Consider the following 22,090-nt stretch of genomic DNA (forward strand, 5'->3'; position numbering starts at 1 on the left):
TATGTTGACATGCGCAATAATAAATTAAAGTACATTCTTCCAAAGGCTAAACCCCAATTCAGGGGCCCCCGACAGAGCATTTGGGAGGGATGTAAATCATGTTGATTCAACTGAACATGAATCACAGAGTTCGCCTCATGTTGATTCAACTGAACATGAACATGAATCACAGAGTTCGCCTCATGTTGATTCAACTGAACATGAATCACAGAGTTGCGCAATAATAAATTAAAGTACATTCTTCCAAAGGCTAAACCCCAACACAGGGGCCCCCGACAGAGCATTTGGGAGGGATGTAAATCATGTTGATTCAACTGAACATGAATCACAGAGTTCGCCTCATGTTGATTCAACTGAACATGAACATGAATCACAGAGTTCGCCTCATGTTGATTCAACTGAACATGAATCACAGAGTTCGCCTCATGTTGATTCAACTGAACATGAATCACAGAGTTCGCCTCATGTTGATTCAACTGAACATGAACATCACAAAGTACATGATTCAACTGAACATGAACATGAATCACAGAGTTCGACAGAGCATTTGGGAGCAGGCCTCATGTTGATTCAACTGAACATGAACATGAATCACAGAGCATTTGGGAGGGATGTGAATCACAGAGTTCGACAGAGCATTTGGGAGCAGGCCTCATGTTGATTCAACTGAACATGAACATGAATCACCACTACAAGAAAAATGCACATAGACAACACTAGAAAGACAACAGTTTTTAAGAAAAGTGTTGTCTTTTGTATAAAAGACAACAGTTTGGTCCAAAACCGTTGTCTTTGATGCAACACTTTTGTCAAAGACAACGGTTTTTACTTAACCGTTGTTGTAAGTGTGTTGTCTTTGTGCATTTTGTGAAAAGACAACACCACAACGACAACGGTTTTTTAAACCGTTGTCTATGTGCGTTTTTTTTTTTTTTAAAAGACAACGGTTTTTTTAACCGTTGTCGTTGGTGTGTTGTCTTTAAGCGCACTGGAATACACAACACTAGAAAGACAACGGTTTTTTAAAACCGTTGTCTTTGTGCGCTCTTTTTTTAAAAAAGACAACGGTTTTATTTAACCATTGTCATTGGTGTGTTGTCTTTAAGTGTACTCGAATACACAACACTACAAAGACAACGGTTTTTAAAAACCGTTGTCTTTGCACGCTCTTTTTTATTTAAAGGACAACGGTTTTTTTACCGTTGTTGTTGGTGTGTTGTCTTTAAGCGCACTAGAATACACAACACTACAAAGACAACGGTTTTTTAAAACCGTTGTCGTTGCGCGTTCTTTATTTGTTTAAGACAACGGTTTTATTTAACCGTTGTCTTTAAAATATAAAAAAAGATGTTAACATCTTATGTATGAATGTGCAACATCTGGTATATAACTGGGTTGCTTCTGTGTTAGGATGCCCGCAGGAAAAATAGAACCTGAGACCTCTAACATAATAAACTCTAAACCCACCAAGCTACACCAACACTTATATATTTAAGCGTAACATCTAGGATATAACCAGTTTGCTTCTGTGTTGTCTCTGAGAACAAAGACAATGATTGTATAAAATAGGTTAAAGATGCTACCAGGAAGGATAGAACCCAAAACCTCTAACATAACAAACAAAACTAAACCCACCAAACCACACCAACCTTTGTTTACTAAAGTGTTACACCTTATCTTTTACTTATAATTTTGGGCTGGCAGCTTTGACCTCCGGGCATTTGAACAAAGAAAGAATACAATTCAAAAGTTAATTTAATAATTATATTTTCGTTCATATTTAAATATAAAATTATTCACCAAAATTTCAATTTTAATTAATTAAAGTTTTATTTTCAATTACAATTAAGACCAATCTATGAATTCAAATAATAACAATAATAATAATTATCAAGTATAAAAAATAATAGATTATATCTATAATATTTTTTTAAAAAAATTGGGGGCCCTGTGCGGTCGCGCCGGTCTGACATGGCCTAGTACGGCCCCGGCGGTGCGGTGTGGTGTTCCGAATGGTGCGGTATGGTGTGGATCGGCGTAAGGGCGGTATGATAGGGGCCTAGGTTGGTAATCGATCCTTTCGGCTAGCGCATGACTAACAAGGTTAGCTATATGTTGGTAATCAACCATTCCGGCATGCATGGGACACGTGGAGAATGGATATGAAAGAGTAGTTGATATTGTACAGTTAGTTATAGCCCATTTCTTTTGCCGCGATCTTTGTAATAATTGGGCCGCCATCTGTCTGGGTAATAAAGGACAAATTATGATGTGCAACTGTGTGCACCATGGTGCACACTGTTCTATGTTCATAATTACCGAACTATATATTCATAATTTTTGAAATTCATATTCATAATGATTGAACTCTATATATATTCACAATTACAGAACTCTATGTTCATAATTTTCGATATTCATATTACCAAATGTTGAACTCTGTATTCACAAATCACAAAACTTTAGTATAGAAATTATGAATCTACAGTATAAAAATTTTGAATATTTACACTACAAAAAAAAAAAAAAAAAAAAAAAACAATTTTTAGTGACAAAATTTAGTGATGGGTAGAAAAACCCCTCACTAAATGTATTATTTGTATAATTTTTGTGAAAGTAAAAAATTACTCTAATTAAAAGTTTATGATTTAGTGACAAAATTTTAATTATATATTTATTTTAAAAGTATACTCTGACTATTGACATGAAAGATATTGTTACCATCATCATTATCTGAAAATTATTTCACTCAAATCTCATTCCCACCAAAACCTTATTTTTAGGCGCCCAAGTCTAATTGCTTCTAAAACACTAGTACAAAATTGAACATACCACCGGCTTCGCACCCATCGCACAGCTACCACCGGCTTCACGTCACACCCACCACCGTTCACAGCCACCGCGACAAAGCCACAGCCACCACCGCGACGCCGACGCCACAGCCGCTGCCACGCCGTTGATCTGAACCCCTCCCTTGCCCTGCGACGATGGCGGCCTCCCTGTGACGACGCCACAGCCGCCGGCTCCGATGTGAGTTTGTGAGAAATTTTAATTTATTGATTTCCTCTTGCCTATAAATAATTAACCATTCGCCTCTGCATAGTGTTCATGTATATTGTTATGTTATTTCATATTGTTAATAGTTCTTCAATATTTTCACTCTATTTTCCTCGTTTTCTCGTATGTATATTTAGGTTTTTTTTTTTCTTCTATTTGCTTGATTTTGTTTCTACTATTGCAATGATTTTATGGTATACAAGAGTGATTTCCGCAAGAATTACAAGGAGAATTTTCCTGATAACAAATCTATGGCCATTGTGAGATTTCTTAAAGCATTGCATTTAAGTTATTCTTAATACTAATTGCATAGTTGTTTGGATGATACGATCATAATGTTATTATTATTTTAAGCATTATCACTATTGTGTTTTTGTATATTAAAATTGAACCAAAGCTTCAATTGATAGATTATTTCCTGTTTAATTTCATTTAAGGTTGGGAAAGCTGGTGGTGAGAAATGGAAGGCAATGTCTGACTCTGTGAGCTCTGATCTTCTGCTTTAGAGTTATTATTAAGTTTGTGTATTTAAATTTGAATTAAATTGCTCGATACATCTGTCACACATTTGCTATATGGACTCTACTGTTAGGAGAAAGCTCCATATGTGGCAAAGGCATCACCTCTGAAGTCTGAGTATGAGAAAGCTATGCAAGAGTTCAAGAAAAATGTCTCTGTAATTCTCTTTGAAATTGATCACTTTTGATATTTTCCTTATTTCACATCATTATTACATTACTTTTTGCTATGATTTTCCGCTAATGGCTTTTTAAATTATCCTCTACTTCTCTATTGTAGAAGAGTAGCAGCTCAGAAGCAACTGTGTCTGAAGAATCTGAGCAGACTTCTGAGGTGAAAGACAACTCTGAGCATGAAGCAAGCTGTTAGGTCTGTTGCAACAAAGTTTCCTTTACTGTAGGGTTTGGTATTTCAATTGTTTCACAATTCAGACTAATTCCTCATGATATAGTCTACCGTTTGCATGTTAATGAGTGTAGTACTTAGATGGTTTTCATACTTCTGTTGAATACATACTTGACAAGAATGTATCTACACATATATATACTTTCTATTATGAGAATGCAAACATGTCATCATATTATTAAGATGTGTGGACAATATCAATCTTGAAATGTTTTCCCTCAACCTTTAGAGCAGCTTTGGTGGTGCTACATCTTATTATATACTCACAGGATTCCAGAATTTCCCCCGGTTACTTGTCTGTACTTATATTGTAACTTGTAAATGCTCCGTAACTATTTTCTATATATCAGATTTGAAGATCTGAAGGACCAATTAAGAATGCGTTTATTGAAGAAGCGCAAAGTTAAAAGAATCCAGTTTGTAATTACAAATGGGGGTTTATCTATAGAATTGAATACATATGCTTTAATCCGTCCAACCAATCCAGGTCTGATTTTATTTCTTCATAGTTTCGTGAACCAAATATCTTCAAGATAATTGATAACTAATTTATTTTCTTCTTTCTCAGGGACTATTACTTGGCTTGATTCTGTCTCTAACCTTCCTATAAAGGTAATCAATCTTAATGTCTTCTATTCTCACAAACAAGAATACAAGATAAAACTTTAGCCTTGAGATGATGGTTTTAAATGAATCAAAATGAACAGCAGTCTCTGGACAGGGTAAACTAAGTGGAATTTAATAAAGTTGTTGTTAATTGACTTCCTGTAGTCTGTCTTTGTTTACTTATGTGCAACTGGGCAAGATAGAACAAATCTTACTTAAGTGACTACTGATCATTCACGTGTTCTCATATTCTACGTTTGATGTGATGAGCATTACTAGTTTGCTAACAAATTAATACTCAAATTTTTAATTACTTGGTGACTTCATTTAACAATGATCTATAGGTCTGTTGATCTCATGGTCTTACCAGTGAATGGTGACATTGTATTGTGTCTAATTGATATCCTTGATCTCTAAGGTATCACCATTGTTCACTTCGAAGGTTGGTCCAGGGAACTGTCCATTCACTGTTATTGTGTTATGGGTATTGCACGACCTCTTCACTGGTGTTGCTTGAATATGTTTCACAACTCTAATCAGTATCTTCCAGTTTATGAGAGCCAAATACAAACCAAATGAAAATGAAAAATTAAATACTGAGAAAAGAGAGCATTGTTAGGATCAAATTCTTACAACAAACTGGTGTTTGTGAACTTCAGCATTTGCCAAAGAAAATGCATTTGCATAGAGAACCAAAAGGCTAATGAACAAGAAAGGGTGGAGCGATTTAGCAATGCTGTGGCTGAATGCTTCCATGTTGCAATTCAGAGTTTATCAGGTATGGTAGATATATGTTTTATGCTTTTACTTGGTGAAGAGAAAAGTATCAAGGCCTTTCTTTTATACAGGGGATGAGGTTGGTAGATTTGATTTCAGAATGATTGTCAGCTTAAAGGGCAGACTTAGTTCAACCCTATAGGAGCCGGTGCATCCACTAACCTATCAAACTACTAAATTCTCATAATACTTTGCTTCCATTAGATCTAATATAATCTGCCAGGTTCATAACTTTTGCATTTATGGAAATTTGTTGGCAGCATCTCTTTTGTTGTGGCTGGATTAGTTGATGAATGGGCTGCTCTCTTCTTTGAAGAGCTTGATTACATTAATGAGGGAGAAAATGTGACACTTTTTGTAGAGATTTTGAAGAAAGTATACTTCAAGGAGGTCACATATCTATGAGAAACATGTCTTTGTTAGTATCATGTACATCATGATACTAATTGAGAGGCATCACACATGGCTTAATGATGAGTTAACTACCAAAGTCAATGATCTCATAAACCTTCGTAAAACTCATTCCAAACTTGAGGCATATACATGTCTGTTAAACTTTCTGATGTACTTTCTGATGTAAGTTGGTATTGAAGAGCATGTCATGCCTACTATTTATTCTTTGGTTCACCCACACAACATCACTGATATGAATGTATTGACAAATTCAGGTAGAGAGGAAGTTCAGTGAAAGTTCTAGCTCTTTGACATGGTACACGGACAGAGTAAAGGAGCTGGATTTGAAGTTGGCATCCTTAGACTTGGTTCGTGAATTTTTTTTGTAGTATTATGACTTGGATGATATATGATTCGATTAGAATTGTTCATGGAAGTATTTAGACTTGTTAATTAGTTCTTTTGTAACTACACTTGGCCATGGTGAATGGATAAATTGATTTTTATATGATTAAAATTTCAGCAGGTTAAAAATAGTTAAAACCGTTTAGACAACGGTTAAAAACCGTTGTCTATTTTACAAAAGACAACAGTTTGAAACTGTTGTCTTTTCTACAAAAGACAACACTTTATGAGTGTGACTTTTAACAATAGCGGTTTCAATAACACAATAGACAACAGTTTATAACTGTTGTTTTTTAAAGAAAAGACAACAGTTAAAAACCGTTGTCTATGTGCATCACTTTTAACAACACCGGTTTCAACAACATTGAATAGACAACGGGTCAAAAACTGTTGTCTTTGAAAGAAACGACAACGGTTTAAAACCGTTGTCTATGTACATGACTTTTAACAACACCGGTTTCAACAACACTCAATAGACAACGGTTCTTAAACCGTTGTTTTTTCTAGAAAAGACAACGGTTATTAACCGTTGTCTATGTGTGTGACTTACAACAACACCAGCTTCAACAACACTTAATAGACAACGGTTAAAAAACCGTTGTTGTTTCTAGAAAAGACAACGGTTATTAACCGTTGTCTATGTGCGTGACATACAACAACACCGGCTTCAACAACACTTAATAGACAACGGTTAAAAAACCGTTGTTGTTTCTAGAAAAGACAACGGTTATTAACCGTTGTCTATGTGCGTGACTTACAACAACACCGGCTTCAACAACACTTAATAGACAACGGTTAAAAAACCGTTGTTGTTTCTAGAAAAGACAACGGTTAAAAAACCGTTGTCTATGCGCGGGACTTACAACAACACCGGCTTCAACAACAGAAATTATACCCCTACGACAACGGTTATTAACCGTTGTCTATGCGCATTTTTCTTGTAGTGCACAGAGCATTTGGGAGGGATGTAAAAATCATGTCCGAATCACAGAGCACAGAGCATTTGGGAGGGATGTAAAAATCATGTCCGAATCACAGAGCATTTGGGAGGGATGTAAATCATGTTGACATGAATCACAGAGTTCGACAGAGCATTTGGGAGGGATGTAAATCATGTTGATTCAACTGAACATGAATCACAGAGGCTAGACCGGTGCTCCCCCCTCACAGAGTTCGACAGAGCCCTCACATGAATCACAGAGGCTAGACCGGTGCTCCCCCCTCACTTGAATCACAGAGGCTAGACCGGTGCTCCCCCCTCACTTGAATCACAGAGGCTAGACCGGTGCTCCCCCCTCACTTGAATCACAGAGGCTAGACCGGTGCTCCCCCCTCACTTGAATCACAGAGGCTAGAATCACAGAGGCTAGACCGGTGCTCCCCCCGTGCTCCCCCCTCACTTGAATCACAGAGGCTAGACTGGTGCTCATTGCGCACAAAGAGCCCCCCTCACTTTGAGAGGTTGCTCCCACACTGCCGCTGGTGAGACTCGATCCCTGGTCATTCTTCCAAAATTTCACCTCTATGACAAGTTGATCTGAGCTACCCATGCGAGCAATAAATTAAAGTACATACATACATGGTAACTGAGTAAGATTCCACTTCACGCACTGATAGATTGAGTAATATAATTAAGGAATAAGGTTCAAATTGGCCACTGAACGTAACCTGAAAATGCAATTAGGCCACTGAACGAACAAAAAGTGCAATTAGGCCACTGAACACTCCAAAAACAGGCAATTAGGCCACTGAACTCTCCAAACGTATGCAATTTTACCGGATAGCAGGTTACCATCAATTTTAGCAGGTTACCTGCTTACGTGGCAGCTGAGTTGGCATTTTTAATAATTTTTAAATAATTTTTAATAATTAATTTTAATAATAAATTTTATAAAAAATTGAAAAAAATTAAATAAAAAATAAAATAAAGTCATTTTTATATTTTAAAAATTTTTTTAAATAAAAATTTATTATTAAAATTTATTAAAAATAATTTAAAATTTATTAAAAATGCCAACTCAGCTGCCACGTAAGTAGATAACCTGCTAAAATTGAAGGTAACCTGCTATATATCAGGTGAAATTGCACATTTTTGGAGTGTTCAGTGGCCTAATTGCACTTTTTTTTTCATTCAGTGGCCTAATTACATTTTCATGTTATGTTCAGTTGCCAATTTGAACCTTATTCCTATAATTAAACTACTAAATCATATATGTGCAGGCATCCAAACGTCTTTTATGGCTGCTCCCATTTTGTTAATTCTTGTATGTTTTTGGTGTGCATGTGCATGTTATGTGTATATATGTGTCAACTAACTAGCTAGCTAGGTCATAATATGTATACAAAACAATTGAAAATGTATGTATTACATTTTAATTAAAAGTTTAAATTAATGAGATCGAATTGAAGACTCACTGTATTATAATACTCATCAGATAAGTAGCTAGATCTTCTCCTTGCAAAAAAAAGAAAAGAATATATAACATAATGGGAACTAATTAATTAAGCATGAAGTTTATATGAAAGTGGAATATAATAATGAGCCGAGAATTGAATTGAAATTGCAGGTAGATCCAACTTACAATGTCGCATGCAGATAGATGCATCTCTCGTGCGTTTAAATTTGCTTCCACGAAAACTTGCTGATATGATGTTATCCGTAGATTATAGCGCCCGGCCCTATGGCTATAATATATATATAGCTAGCTAGCTAGGAGCGGGGTTAGTTATTTGGTATGGAGTATGGCCGTACAGGGAAGACTTTTATATATATACTAGTTTTTTACGCGCGATTGGGATAATGCTCATTATTATTATTGTTTTTTTAAATAAGTACTTTAAAGTATATTAAGGTAAGATTATATTGGAATTGTTCATGCATAGATAATTAAAGGTTAAATTTACATATTTAAATAAGCAATTCTAAGTTTACAAATGCAAGATAATATAGTCAAGATTGATTATAATTGTCAATAAAATAATTGTATAGGTATGGATTCGGGCATAAAATATTAAATATATATTAATATTGAAGAGCTAATTACTGATTGCCAAACAAAGACACTCAGAGATAGTTTCCCACTTCAATTTGATGTGTGATTTGAATACTCTTTTTGTCAATAGATCCCCCAAGTAGTTAATATGATTAACTTAATTATATTTTTTTTATTTTTTAAAACAATTATTATTATTATTATTATTATTATTATTATTATTATTATTATTATTATTATTATTATTATTATTATTATTATTATTACATATATGTATACCCTTAGGTCATTTTACATGTTAATCTAAACAGCTAATTTGTTCAAATATCTTTTTACCAATCGTTGATATAATTCGCTAGTCAAATTCGCTAATATAATCCGCTAACGCAAACCGCTAACTGCTGATTGTCAAACAAGGACATTGCGAGGTAGTTCTCACTTCAATTTGTTGTGTGATTTGAATATTCTTTTTGTCAACAAATCCCTCAAGTAGTTAATATGATTAGCTTTATTAATTATATATTTTTTTATTTTTTCATGGTATTAATAAAATAATTGGTAAATAAATATATAGCATTATTTTGTATTATAATTTTGATATTTAATTAAAAAATAGTGCACAAAAAAAAAAATATAATAGACAATGCAGTGAATATAATCAATTGATGAATTTGAATGTAAAGAATTTTTACAAAAAATAAAGACAATATAACTAATAAAATTATTTCTCTTAATTAATTTATTGATAATGAATAATCTTTTTTAATAAAGACATTGTAGGGATAATGTAGCAAATATAATCAATTGATGAATTTGAATGTAAAAATTTTATATATTGGAGAAAAATAAATACAATATAACTAATGAAATTATTTCTCTTATTTAATTTATTGATAATGGATAATTTTTTTTGAATAAAGACATTGTAGACACATAATTCTAAATTAAAGAAATGCATATGTATTATTTTTTGTTGTAGCTACTAAATTTTGATTTAATTTAATAAGATCAGAGTAAAATAGAGTACTAATTATGCCAATTTTGATTGGGAGGGAGTTCGAACCTAAGACCTTTCTTATTGAAATCAATGGGTAAGTTAACGGTGAACTAACAGAAATTAATGGAAAAGATAATATTTAACGGAAAAGTTAACGGATAATCATATTCATTAAGGATAAATTAGGAAATTTTAAGAAAAAAATTAAAATCTGATCAATCTGAGCCATTCATTTGATTAAAAATTTTGACCGTCATTTTTTCTACCCATTATAGGCCTAACTCTCTTGGGCTCTTATTAATATATATATATATATATATATATATATATATATATATATATATATCAACATAAACATCCAGCTGGTGTTAGAATGTCTCAAAGACAAATCAAATCAAGTTGGACGAACAATTGACTTAGTAATCACAAAATTATAAATTAAACTCTCAACAAGAGTGTAACAATGTCTTATTGATTTTCTTAATTTCAACCAGTCAACTATATATGAATTAGTGATGAGCAATTTAGACTAATTTTACCTCGTTGTAATCCTTTGACAACTAGAGTTATCATCATATAATTAAAGTCATAAAATAAAATATGTAAATATTACGGACTAAAAAATGAGAGTGCATGTAATGTAATAAATTTGCGCAGATTTAATCCATCCAAGGTAATATAATAATAATAATAATAATTATTATTATTATTATTATTATAATAATAATAATAATAATAATAATAATAATAATAATAATAATAATAATAATAATAATAATAATAATAATGGGCTCCATTATTATTATTATTATTATTATTATTATTATTATTATTGTTATTATTATTATTAACTAAGCATTTTTTTAGCTCTTTTGACCAAGTTAAATCTACATGCAAAATAGTCAAAACGCTAGCCGCTAATCTAAAACAACATTTACCAGACAAGGTTATTATGTTGTGTTGTTGTTCTGCTCCATTTCTTGTAAATATAATTGGGCGATGGATGAATTTTCCTTTAATTAAAAAAAAAAACTTTTATAATTATATAATATTAATAAATTTAATAAATTAATAATAAATTATTATTTAAAATATTATATAATTAATCACTAACAATTACTTTTATTTATTTTTTAAATATATACATAAAATAACTTTACTATTTATAGTATCACTTTTGTAATTAATAATTATTACATAATTATTTTTTATAAAATAAACTAATTCCTTTATATATCTTTTAAATTTTAACTACTAATTATAAATAACTAATTTAATCAAACATCTATATAATCCGCTAAACAATTCATTGGTAAAAAATATTAATAAAATCCGTTAACCAATAATTGTCATATCAGGCCTTTACATCAATTATATTAGTAAGTCAAGAGATAAGTCTTGATGATAATAAAATCAAGACTTTGAGTTTCACCTAAATCATATACGATTATTTGTTTTTCAGGAAGAAAACAATATAAAATTAAAATTTGAAATATAGAACATTGAAGTACGGCCACAACTAAACCTTCATGTTAGAACTGTGAGAACTGTGGATTGATCATAAAGCTTGAAAGCAACTCTATGAAACTATCTCTTCATGTGAGAACTGTGGATTGATCAAGATCATAGATTATAATAATAATCAATGGTCTAGATTTGAAAGGAAAAAGATGGTTACTTCATGTTAATTTAGGAACACGGCCACAACTAAACCTTCCGATAAGGGCAAATTAGTAAATTACATATTTGCCCAATAACCAACGCGCGCACACAAGGAAACCTTGTGCAACTTGCCATTTGTGACCTGTCATCTCCAAAACTCAAACCTACAATAAATCACTATCAACGTAACACCCAAACTCAAAGTTCTTATCAAACGTATTGCCGCCGGAAAACCATAGACATAGGCGAACAATTGAAATCAAAACACGTTGCACAACTCACAGCAACGAGTTACACAACTCACAATAACGGGTTGCACAATGAAAACAAACAGAAAAAAAAAAAAAAAAAAAGTTATCACTCTTTATAGATGAACACGCGATAGGCGACGATGAAATAGCAACTCCAATTTCGTAGTACAATCAAACCAATAAAATAGAAAACACACCTCCAATCACGCATGCATGCAACATACGTTTACTCCAACATGTAATTACACAAAAAACGAAGGAATTTGTTTAACATGCGCAACAAGAAATCACAACCATCTAAAATTCAAAAACGAATGGCCAGAATTAGTCCACAATTCTCACACTCTCTCTCTCTCTCTCTCTCTCACACACACACACACACACACACATATATATATATATATATATATATATATATATATATATATATATATATATATATTGGAGAGTTCATATGAGAACACATCCATTGTAAAAAGTGTAGACACATCCGTTCCTTCTATCTCAAAAAATCAAAGACTATGATCTTACAATTACTAAACTTTCATTTTTGTAATAATTACAAAATACACCTTACTCTTAAATTTTTTAATAATTATAAAATTGATCTATTTTTTTTAACAAATTGAATTAATCAAATTTGACAATTAAAAAAATAAAAATATTATTATAATTGAGCAACCAAAGTAGAATAAACTCTTTTTAAATATAATTTCGTTATTCAAGTTGTACAAATTTGTCATGTCTATAAACTAAAACCTTTTTTTTTAAACACTTATATTTTTTTATAAATTAGTATCTGTTTTATATTTTATCAATCTTTTTCAGTACAAATACATCTAAAATCATTTCAACCACTTGATTGTCGTGAATCTAACGTACAAGTAATTATGAATTAATTGGAGTAATAGAGGGTTTTTGTAGTCAAAGTCCTTTGAGAATCTTAATTACTTCAATGATTCACATGTGTTCTACGTAGTGCAAGACTGCAAGTCTTTAACGCGTTACGTATGAAATGGTCACGACTTAAGTGTTTTCTTGCACTGATACCACAAAAAACAATAAAAAATAAAAAAAATTATTGCATATGACATAATTCAATTTGTATATTATAACAACTCAAAAAAGTTAATAAATTAAAAATTGTTATAAATATGATTATTGTGGACATTATTATCTATATGGTAACAGTTGTAACTAATATAGTTATTACCTTTTATATGTATTCATTATTACCTTGTATATGGTAATACCTTTGTATAAGAATGGTAAATGATGAATGAGAAGATCCTTGCCTTTCCTCTCCGCTCTCTGTCTATTCATTCTTCCTTTTTCTTGCGTTGTTATTTTTGTTTTAACAAAAATTAGACTTTGTTATTATGTGTATAATTTTAAATGATTGAAGTTGAATCTAAAAACATAATAAGCCTCAATGAAAGTTATATCCTTGATTTATGTCTCTCTTTTTGTATGCAAATAAATGTGTACATTTTACTTTAAATGTTGTACATTCCAATGTTATTAGACAAAACTACCCTTACACCGTTAGTTTTAATTTCTAACTTTAATAACACATCATTATTATCATACACTTATATCTATCATATCTTTTTTCTATTTTTAATTATCATTTTGTTAAAATCATACTATATTAATTTAATACTTAATTATATTTTAATTAAATTTCTATGAATGATAAATTATATATATGTGTGTACAAAATACATATATTATTTGTATATATATAATTCAAATTATAATTTTTAATTATTTATATTTATCAATGTTTTAATATTGGGCATGAATTTTTGCGCATCGCGCGTACACAATGCTAGTATATATATGATATATCCCATTCTCTGTATGTATGCGTGCACTTTGTTTTACATCTAGCAATTTTAAGTTGAAAACAAAGAAATAATTGCTTGTTAGGCATTAATGGAGTTGGAGATGAATGCACAATTTATACAGAGCAGACGGAGACCTTAATTCAATTCATTCCTGGCTTTAATAGCATTCTAAATTCACCGCTCACTTGCGGGCTCCCTGATGATGAAAAGGAAGTTGCGTGAGGCTGGCGGAGAGGTAGTTGCTGTTTGTTGTCGGATTGTCGCCGGAAATGGGGGAGAAGAAAGAAAATGAGTAAAATGACTAAAACACTCTCATTATTTGACCTATTAAATTTTTTCGGTAAGATTTGGCCGGCAATTTGGTCGGCGTGACCAAAATTGATAGAAATTGCATAGTCAAGGTACTAAATTAACATTTTTGAAAGTCAAGTGTTTCAATTAACACAACTCCAATAGTCAGTGGACCAAAATTGAAATTTTCTCTTAAAATAATTATTATAATCAATTAAAACTAAATTCCAACCGTTAAATCTTTACAAGATTTCTTTACAAGATTTAAATAATATATTAACTAACAAAGTATAAAAACATTCTTATTAGTGATTTTTACCAGGGTTTTTGCAGGTGAAAAAATTGGAGATCAAGTTTTAACAAATGAAAAAGATGATTTTTATGATTTTTTTCTTGTAAGTAATGATTTTTAGTAGAACTCGCATAAAGAAAGAAAAGGAAAAGAAAGGGCCATTTTCTGCATGTGGAGCACAACATTCGCACCCAATAGGCATGTGCATAACATATGCCATGTTGGGCGCGTCAAAGTTAACTTTTACTTTTGTTGTTGTTGTCATTGTATGTTGTCGTTGTTGTCGGACATTGTTTTTTTTTTTTTTTTTTTTTTTTTTTCTTTTTCCTTATTCGCTCTCATCTCTCCTAGTGTATATGCAAAAAAAAATCGACAAAAAAAAAAAAAAAAAAAACTAACATATGAGGTTGCTTTAAGATTTGACTAATAATAGATAAATATGTATGTCATTACTACATGGGAACTACTGAACTAGCTAGACCATATATGTTACGTTGTTCCTCGCTAATCATATCAACATAAAAAAGCTGCAAGTTCTTTCTTACACTATGTAAGAGCATCCACAATGGTTGGGGATAATGGGGAGATAATGTAAGAGTGATTAGGATAGAGAAAATAGGAAGAGAAAGAAAAAAGGAAAAAAAAAAAAGGAAAAAAAAATAAAAATAATGATATTTTATTTATTGTCAGGCGCGCCTGACGCGCCCAGTGCACGCGCCAGCTGGGCGCAGAGGTGACAGCCACGCATAGCTGTCACCGATGATATAAATTAATTGTGGGTCCCACTTTTCTGAAATCTCTCAACATTTGCAGGATGAGCCCATTTTTCTCTTTCATGCTTCTCTCTCTTCCACATGGCACTAATTTCTGACATTATTCTCCCATTATGCACTGGTGTGGTTGCTCTAAGAAAGATCAAAGAAGGTCTCAAGTACAGAAAAAGTTAGATTAAGGCGATGAGATTGAATCATGTAAAGATATCAAATAACAGATTTATATCTATCTATCTACTTCTACTATACTAATAAGAGCCCAAGAGAGTTAGGCCTATAATAGGTAGAAAAAATGGTGGTTAAATTTTTTAATCAAATGAATGGCTCAGATTGATCAGATTTTAATTTTTCCTTAAAATTTCCTATTTTATCCTTAATGAATATGATTATCCATTAAATATTATCTTTTCCGTTAATTTCTGTTAGTTCACCGTTAACTTACTCATTGATTTCAATAAGAAATGTCTTAGGTTCGAACCACATCTCAATCAAAGTTGGCATAATTAGTACTCTATTTTACTCTTATTAAATTAAATAATAATTCAGTAGCTACAACAAAAAAAATACATATACATTTATTTAATTTAGAATTATGTGTGTACAATGTCTTTATTCAAAAAAAAAAAAAAATTATTCATTATCAATAAATTGAATAAGAGAAATAATTTCATTAGTTAAATTGTCTTTATTTTTCTCCAATATAAAAATTCTTTACATCCAAATTCATCAATTGATTATATTCACTACATTGTCCCTACAATGTCTTTATTAAAAAAAAAAAAATTCATTATCAATAAATTAATTAAGATAATTAATTTTATTAGGTATATTGTCTTTATTTTTCTCTAATATAAAAATTCTTTACATTCAAATTCATCAATTGATTATGTTCACTACATTGTCTATTGTCTTTTTTCTAAAATATTTTTTAATTAAATATCAAAGTTACAATACAAAATAATGCTATATATTTATTTAACAAGTATTTCATTAATACCATGAAAAAAATTAAAAAATATATATAATTAATAAAGCCAATCATATTAACTACTTAGAGATTTGTTGACAAAGAGAGTATTCAAATCACACAACAAATTGAAGTGAGAAACTATTTCGCAATGTCCTTGTTTGACAATCAGCAGTTAGCGGTTAGCGTTAGCGGATTATATTAGTGGATTTGACCAGCGAATTATGTCAACTGTTGGTTAAAAGATATTTGAAAAAAAATAGCTGTTTAGATTAACATGTAAAATGACCTAAGGGTATAATAATAATAATAATAATAATAATAATAATAATAATAATAATAATAATAATAATAATAATAATAATAATAATAATAATAATAATAATTGTTTAAAAAAAAATAAAAAATAAAAAATATAATTAAGTCAATCATATTAACTACTTGGGGGGCATTCAAAAAAAAAAAAATTACTTGGGGGATTTATTGACAAAAAGAGTATTCAAATCACACAACAAATTGAAGTGGGAAACTACCTCGCAATATCCTTGTTTGGCAATCAGTAGTTAGCTCTTCAATATTAGTATATATTTAATATTTTATGCCATAATTTTTATTTGCTATCCCTTATGTCTCGTGTTTGGTTTCAACCATACCTTACAATTATTTTATTGACAATTACAATCAATCTTGACTATACTATCTTGCATTTGTAAACTTAGAATTACATATTTAAATACGCAAATTCAACATTCAATTATCTATAAATGAACAATTCCAATATAATCTTGCCTTGATATACTTTAAAGTACTTATTTAAAAAAAAAACATTAGGCATTCAATCACGCAATGCGCGTTTAATATGGATTAAACCCTCATAATGTGACCCTTAATGCTAGTTTGCTTCTACCCAAATCCACTCATTTATTACTTAATAAGGATTGAAACCTTATAATGTGACCCTTATTGCTTTTTTTTTTTCTTTTTTTTTTTTTTTTTTTTTTAAACTGCGCCTTTTTATGTCCGTTTAACGAATGTGTCCCTTATTGCTAGTTGGCTACTACCCTAATCCACTCATATATTAGAAATACACCTAAATATATGGTGCAATAATTATCATATATCCAGCAATTTAATTTTCAATTAACAAACAAAATATATTTAGGTGGAGAAAATATTAAATTGGGTTGATTTCTATCTTGTATATGCTAACAATCAATTAAATTAGTAGATTTTTTTTTTTTAAACAAAAATTAGTAGATTTATTCACAAAAAAGTAACAAAAATAGATTAAATTAAGAATAGACAAAATCAATATCTATCTGTACTTCAATTTGAAGGGAATTGAAGTAATATAACTCTTAACTCTAAAGTCCGTTCGAGTACGTCTAGTGTTGGAGTAGACCCCAAACACTCTTCATCCACGAATTACCAAATGCGCTTTATCCCTTTCCAAACACACTCGTTTTAAAGAGCATATCATAGTATTGAATATATATATATATATATATATATATATATATATATATATATATATATATATATTAACAGAAAATTACCATACACGATTTGTTTTTGTTTTAGTTTTTATTTTTATTTTTTTTAATTTCAAAAAATCTGAAAAAAGAAAAGAAAACAAAATAAAACCAAACACTACCTAATGACTCGGAATCCCCTGTGGGTAATCCACGTCATTGGCGTTAACCAATAGGAAATATCGGTTACGCAATAAGCAGGCCACGTCATATACAATTTGCCAACGCATGCACGTTAGACTTTCCAGTGGGAAAATTTTAACGGTGAAAAGAGCAGTGAGAATTGAAGACAGAGCTCAGAACATGGCGGAAGAACCACCGAAGCAGACCTCTTCCTCGGCGGAGCAATCTTTTTCTACGTCGTCGTTAAAATCTTCTGACGACGCCGTTACGAAAGTGCCCCAGGTAAGAAATTATTCTTCCTCAGATGAAATACACAATATCACACGTTCCTCTATTACGAGGTTCACGAAGTCCGGATCTAATAAAGTCCTTTTCTTTTTCAAAATATGATAATCTTCAAATATGATGGAAATTGAGTAGTAATTTAGGTTAGATGGCTGTTTGTAATTATTCATGGTGTCTAGGTTTTGTTGATTCGAAATCGAACAATTTCTGGGCTCCATTTAGATGTTCGAAGGAATTATTAGGGGAAATGAAAAGATGCGTGAATCGAATTGAAAATGACTGGATTACTGTCACAATACTCATCAAGTTTGAAGTTCCGAAATACTCACCATGATCCCCTTGTTGATTTTCTCCTTCTTTGCGTTGGCATTGACATATTGTGTCTGCTTTGGAGGTTATTGCAACAACCAAACTCCATAAAAAGCATAATCCGGAATGTGCTTTTAGGCTATTGGAGGAGAGCACCTGTTGTGTGTCTAGGAGCAGTTAACAGAAGTTTATGAATGGGTTAAATGAGTGTGCTAAAAGAGTACAAGCTGGAAGGATTAGCTGATCCTTGTTTTATGTTAGAATAGGTTCCATTTTTATAGCTTCAGCATGGATAGCTACTTAAAACACTTAGGTCTTTTGGGGTATTTATTGCCAGCACAAGACATGGGGAATGCTGATGCCAGCACAAGACATGGGGTATGTATTTGCAAAAAATATAAAACAGGAGCTGTTGATAAATGTTTCTCTAAGGCCTTATTTGAAAACCAAAAAGGTGAAAAATGAGCTCAATAGGTTCTAATGGCCATTTAAATTCCACATCCATTTCAATTGCATCTTCTCAGCTGTTTAACCGTGCAAGGCAGAGATTTAGACTGCTGATGTATCCTTACAGTCCTTCGCCCTTTTTCTTGTGCTCTTGTCTTCCTGGACTGTGTCATCCTCTAAAGCATCACATATGTGCTAAGTGATGTTGTAATACTAAACTTCTAATTCAAATGCAAATCACTTACCATTGCAGTTTTCTACCAGTTTTCATTGTCATAGTATTTATTTGTGAGTAATTTTATGCATGTGTGCTCCATTCCGTACATATTCCTATTTGCTTTAGGTGTATAAAAAAACCATTTAGACATGACCAAATAGAAAGTGGATAGAAAATAAAAAATTGGGGTCCACAAAGAATGAAAGAGAAAAGGTTTTATGTGTGTGCCTATGAGTAGTTGGTTTAAGAGTTCCAAAGGGCTTGTGCTCACACAAGAATATCTTGTGTAGCTGCATTTATTGGCTTTGTTTATTTAGGGTTTATTTATTTACTTTGGAATTCCTGGTTTTATTAGTTTTATCCTTAAGAATATCTTTAGGGTTTATTTATTCATTTATTTTTGTATTTAATTGATGCTTTTTGGTGCCTTTGCAGAGTTGTTTACAGGGACACAACCTCTGTATTCTCCAAGCTAGATTCTGATCCTCTTTAATTTTGTCTCTTACACAGATAACATCAACATATGGGTCTTCCTCAGCTGATAGCAATAACCATATGCACCAAACAATGTACCAGCCACTCCTTTCTGGATTTTACTACCTACAACAGAACCAGGAGGAGTTGAATCGTGGCCCTGGTCTTTATGCAGTTTCAGTTAATCCTTTTATGGATCATATGCCAGGATTTCCACCCAACACACTTATCCCTTTAAGATACAGTGTACCCACGTAAGCACTCTTGTTAACTTTTAAAGATCAATCTTCACATGTTACTCTCATTTGTAATAATCTTGTCAATTTCCCACATTTTTCTAGATTTTCTATCATGTTCCGTAGTTCTATAATTTATAGGCACAAATTGTTTCTTTTCCTGTTAGAAGTGCCTATAGACTAGCTAGTCAATGGACTTCATTTTACTTAATTATTACTCCGTATTATTTTGATAGGATCGTGCATTTATATTATAGATTATGCATTCATGATATAGGTTTTGCTTAAACTTTTTACTGTTTGTTTTCCCAGTTTGATCAGTTATATATGACAGGTCATGGGTTTATAATATAGTTCTGCATTTATAATTTGACAGGGTAATGCAGTTATAATATAGGTTAATTAATTTCTCAGGTCCTTTCATTTGTAATATAAGGTTATAAGGAAGGGAGGTGGAGTGAGTTTCACCTAAGCATCTGGATAAATTGGACCTTTCTGCTGTCTATTTTGGTTTCCTAAATTGCTTTTTGAGTGTCTGTAAGATTTTCTCCTGGCATCATTAAAGTCTTAGCATGTCATGTTTAAATCTTGTAATGTGATATTAATCTCGTGGACTTATTCATATTCATGGTTGATACTGAAGAGTCTAATAAGCTATTTACTTTCAGCCACAAACCCCACCCACTCCCAAATCATATTCATGGTTCATACTGAAGTTCCTCCCTTGAACATTGCTTATCCTTTTTATATATCAATGGTCAATTCATAGTTACTGTAAACAGCGAACGTAGTTCTTCTGAGCATAGAGCAGGGAGTGATGAGCAAGGACAAGTGGGACAGCAACCACAGCTGCAGCAACATGCCCCTGAACCTCAGCGCCAAGTAGTCGTGAGGAGATTCCAAATTGCATTTCAGCGTGACCTCTTTCTGATTCTTAAGCTGGCTGCAGTAATTTTTTTGTTTAATCAAGATGGATCCAAGCAAAGACTTGTTGTCCTTGTGTTTTTTGCTTCACTTATTTACCTGTAAGTTATTTTGAATGCTTATCCTTTTCATTTGTTTTGATGCCTCCAATTTAACTCCCCTGCACCCCACAGAAGGCTGGTCCTGTCTAGGGTAATCAGTTTAGACCCCATGAAAGATTTATTGATTATTGCAGATACCAAACTGGAGCTCTTGCACCATTGATAAGATGGCTTTCACAAGGAATGCAAAGGGGGGCTGCACCTCCTCAACGTCCCAGACCAGCAGTTAGGGCAGAAAATGCCGCACTTGCTGGGAGGCAGGGAAATCAAAATGGTGCTGCAGAAGGTATTTTCATCAGCTTTATGTCTACAAATAGTTCAACCCTATAAAAACATGCAGAACTTCTATTTGCCTAGGTATTTTCAACCCTATAATATGAAGTGCAAATAGTTGTTGGTTCTGTTTGGTTTGATCATGTCACACTGATATGTCTTACTTGACATGACCCAAATTGTTTCTTGCTCTTCTGCTGGCAAAGAAAAATTTTGGCACTAATTTCCATGGCTGCCCTCCACATTTATCTCTCATGTATGAAGTCCAGAAGCAACTGAATTGGGAGTGTTAAAGATTCTAACCATAATCTAATTCCTTTTCCCTCTTGTGTTGTCCATGTGGCAGCAGGGGCAGAAGGAAATGGAGGTGAAAATGGGAATCAGCCAGGCAACGACGGAAATAGGGCAGGCGAGAATGAGCCAGGGGCGGATGCAGGGGTTGTTGCAGAGGAGGGCAATAGGTTGTGGCTAATTGTGAAGGAGATCCAAATGATTGTATTTGGCTTCATTACATCACTGCTTCCTGGGTTTCACAACATAGATTAGATTGATTAGAATTAACTGTACACCAAGTAGTCATATGATCATTCCGGATTTATAAGGATGATTTTTGTTGTTTCTATACATCTTAAAGGGAGCTTCTACTGCCCTATTCCCAGTTCCCAAATAGTAAATAATTGTGTTCGAGTATTATTTTGACACTGTAGAAAATCTTAAACTTTTAATGCCAGAAGTTGTGGTGGATTTTGCTTTGTACGTTTGGCACCAATAATATACACTCACCAATAAAATCTTAAACTTTGTACGTTCACCAGTCCACCCGAACCTTAATGTTTTTTTTTTTTTTTTTTTTGGCAAACAACCTTGATGTTAATTATACCATGCGTGTCGTATACTTCATTTGTTTTTGAGGTTGCTTGTACACTCACAC

At 32.1% G+C, this 22,090-nt stretch overlaps 2 protein-coding genes and 1 long non-coding RNA gene across 5 annotated transcripts; all 3 read left to right on the top strand.

Annotated features, from left to right (window-relative positions):
- Positions 1-3,131: 3,131 nt before the first annotated feature.
- LOC109172463 (high mobility group B protein 3-like) lies at positions 3,132-4,220 on the top strand. The gene is made up of 4 exons (XM_019321624.1): positions 3,132-3,317; positions 3,495-3,539; positions 3,650-3,733; positions 3,856-4,220. Exons 1-4 carry the CDS (start codon positions 3,249-3,251, stop codon positions 3,943-3,945), a joined length of 288 nt encoding a protein of 95 aa, XP_019177169.1. The 5' UTR covers positions 3,132-3,248; the 3' UTR covers positions 3,946-4,220.
- Positions 4,221-4,600: 380 nt separating this feature from the next.
- On the top strand, positions 4,601-6,210 carry LOC109172464. The gene is made up of 3 exons (XR_002052753.1): positions 4,601-5,512; positions 5,625-5,940; positions 6,033-6,210. It is a non-coding gene; the product is annotated as an uncharacterized LOC109172464 (long non-coding RNA).
- Positions 6,211-18,000: 11,790 nt separating this feature from the next.
- Positions 18,001-21,916, top strand: LOC109172664. Of its 3 annotated transcripts, XM_019321870.1 has the most exons (6): positions 18,001-18,175; positions 19,662-19,879; positions 20,644-20,886; positions 21,021-21,172; positions 21,506-21,754; positions 21,788-21,916. In XM_019321870.1, the coding sequence occupies exons 1-5, from the start codon at positions 18,074-18,076 to the stop codon at positions 21,703-21,705; spliced, it is 915 nt and encodes a 304-aa protein (XP_019177415.1). In that variant the 5' UTR covers positions 18,001-18,073; the 3' UTR covers positions 21,706-21,754; positions 21,788-21,916. The 3 variants fall into 3 exon arrangements, with proteins under 3 accessions (XP_019177415.1, XP_019177414.1, XP_019177416.1); XM_019321869.1 differs by having other exon boundaries at positions 21,506-21,916; XM_019321871.1 differs by having other exon boundaries at positions 21,509-21,916.
- Positions 21,917-22,090: the final 174 nt, after the last annotated feature.

The sequence above is a fragment of the Ipomoea nil genome, unplaced genomic scaffold (genome assembly GCF_001879475.1).
Source record: "Ipomoea nil cultivar Tokyo-kokei standard unplaced genomic scaffold, Asagao_1.1 scaffold0418, whole genome shotgun sequence".
NCBI classification, from domain to species: domain Eukaryota; kingdom Viridiplantae; phylum Streptophyta; class Magnoliopsida; order Solanales; family Convolvulaceae; genus Ipomoea; species Ipomoea nil.

What these genes read in the sequence shown, in the direction of transcription:
- LOC109172463 (XM_019321624.1), top strand. Translation starts at nt 3,249, where the DNA reads ATGGTATACAAGAGTGATTTCCGCAAGAATTACAAGGAGAATTTTCCT. An exon ending in ATAACAAATCTATGGCCATT is followed by an intron (nt 3,318 to 3,494) that starts GTGAGATTTCTT and finishes ATTTCATTTAAG; the next exon opens with GTTGGGAAAGCTGGTGGTGA. An exon ending in GGAAGGCAATGTCTGACTCT is followed by an intron (nt 3,540 to 3,649) that starts GTGAGCTCTGAT and finishes CTCTACTGTTAG; the next exon opens with GAGAAAGCTCCATATGTGGC.
- LOC109172664 (XM_019321869.1), top strand. Translation starts at nt 18,074, where the DNA reads ATGGCGGAAGAACCACCGAAGCAGACCTCTTCCTCGGCGGAGCAATCT. An exon ending in TTAAGATACAGTGTACCCAC is followed by an intron (nt 19,880 to 20,643) that starts GTAAGCACTCTT and finishes TACTGTAAACAG; the next exon opens with CGAACGTAGTTCTTCTGAGC. An exon ending in TCAAAATGGTGCTGCAGAAG is followed by an intron (nt 21,173 to 21,505) that starts GTATTTTCATCA and finishes TCCATGTGGCAG; the next exon opens with CAGGGGCAGAAGGAAATGGA.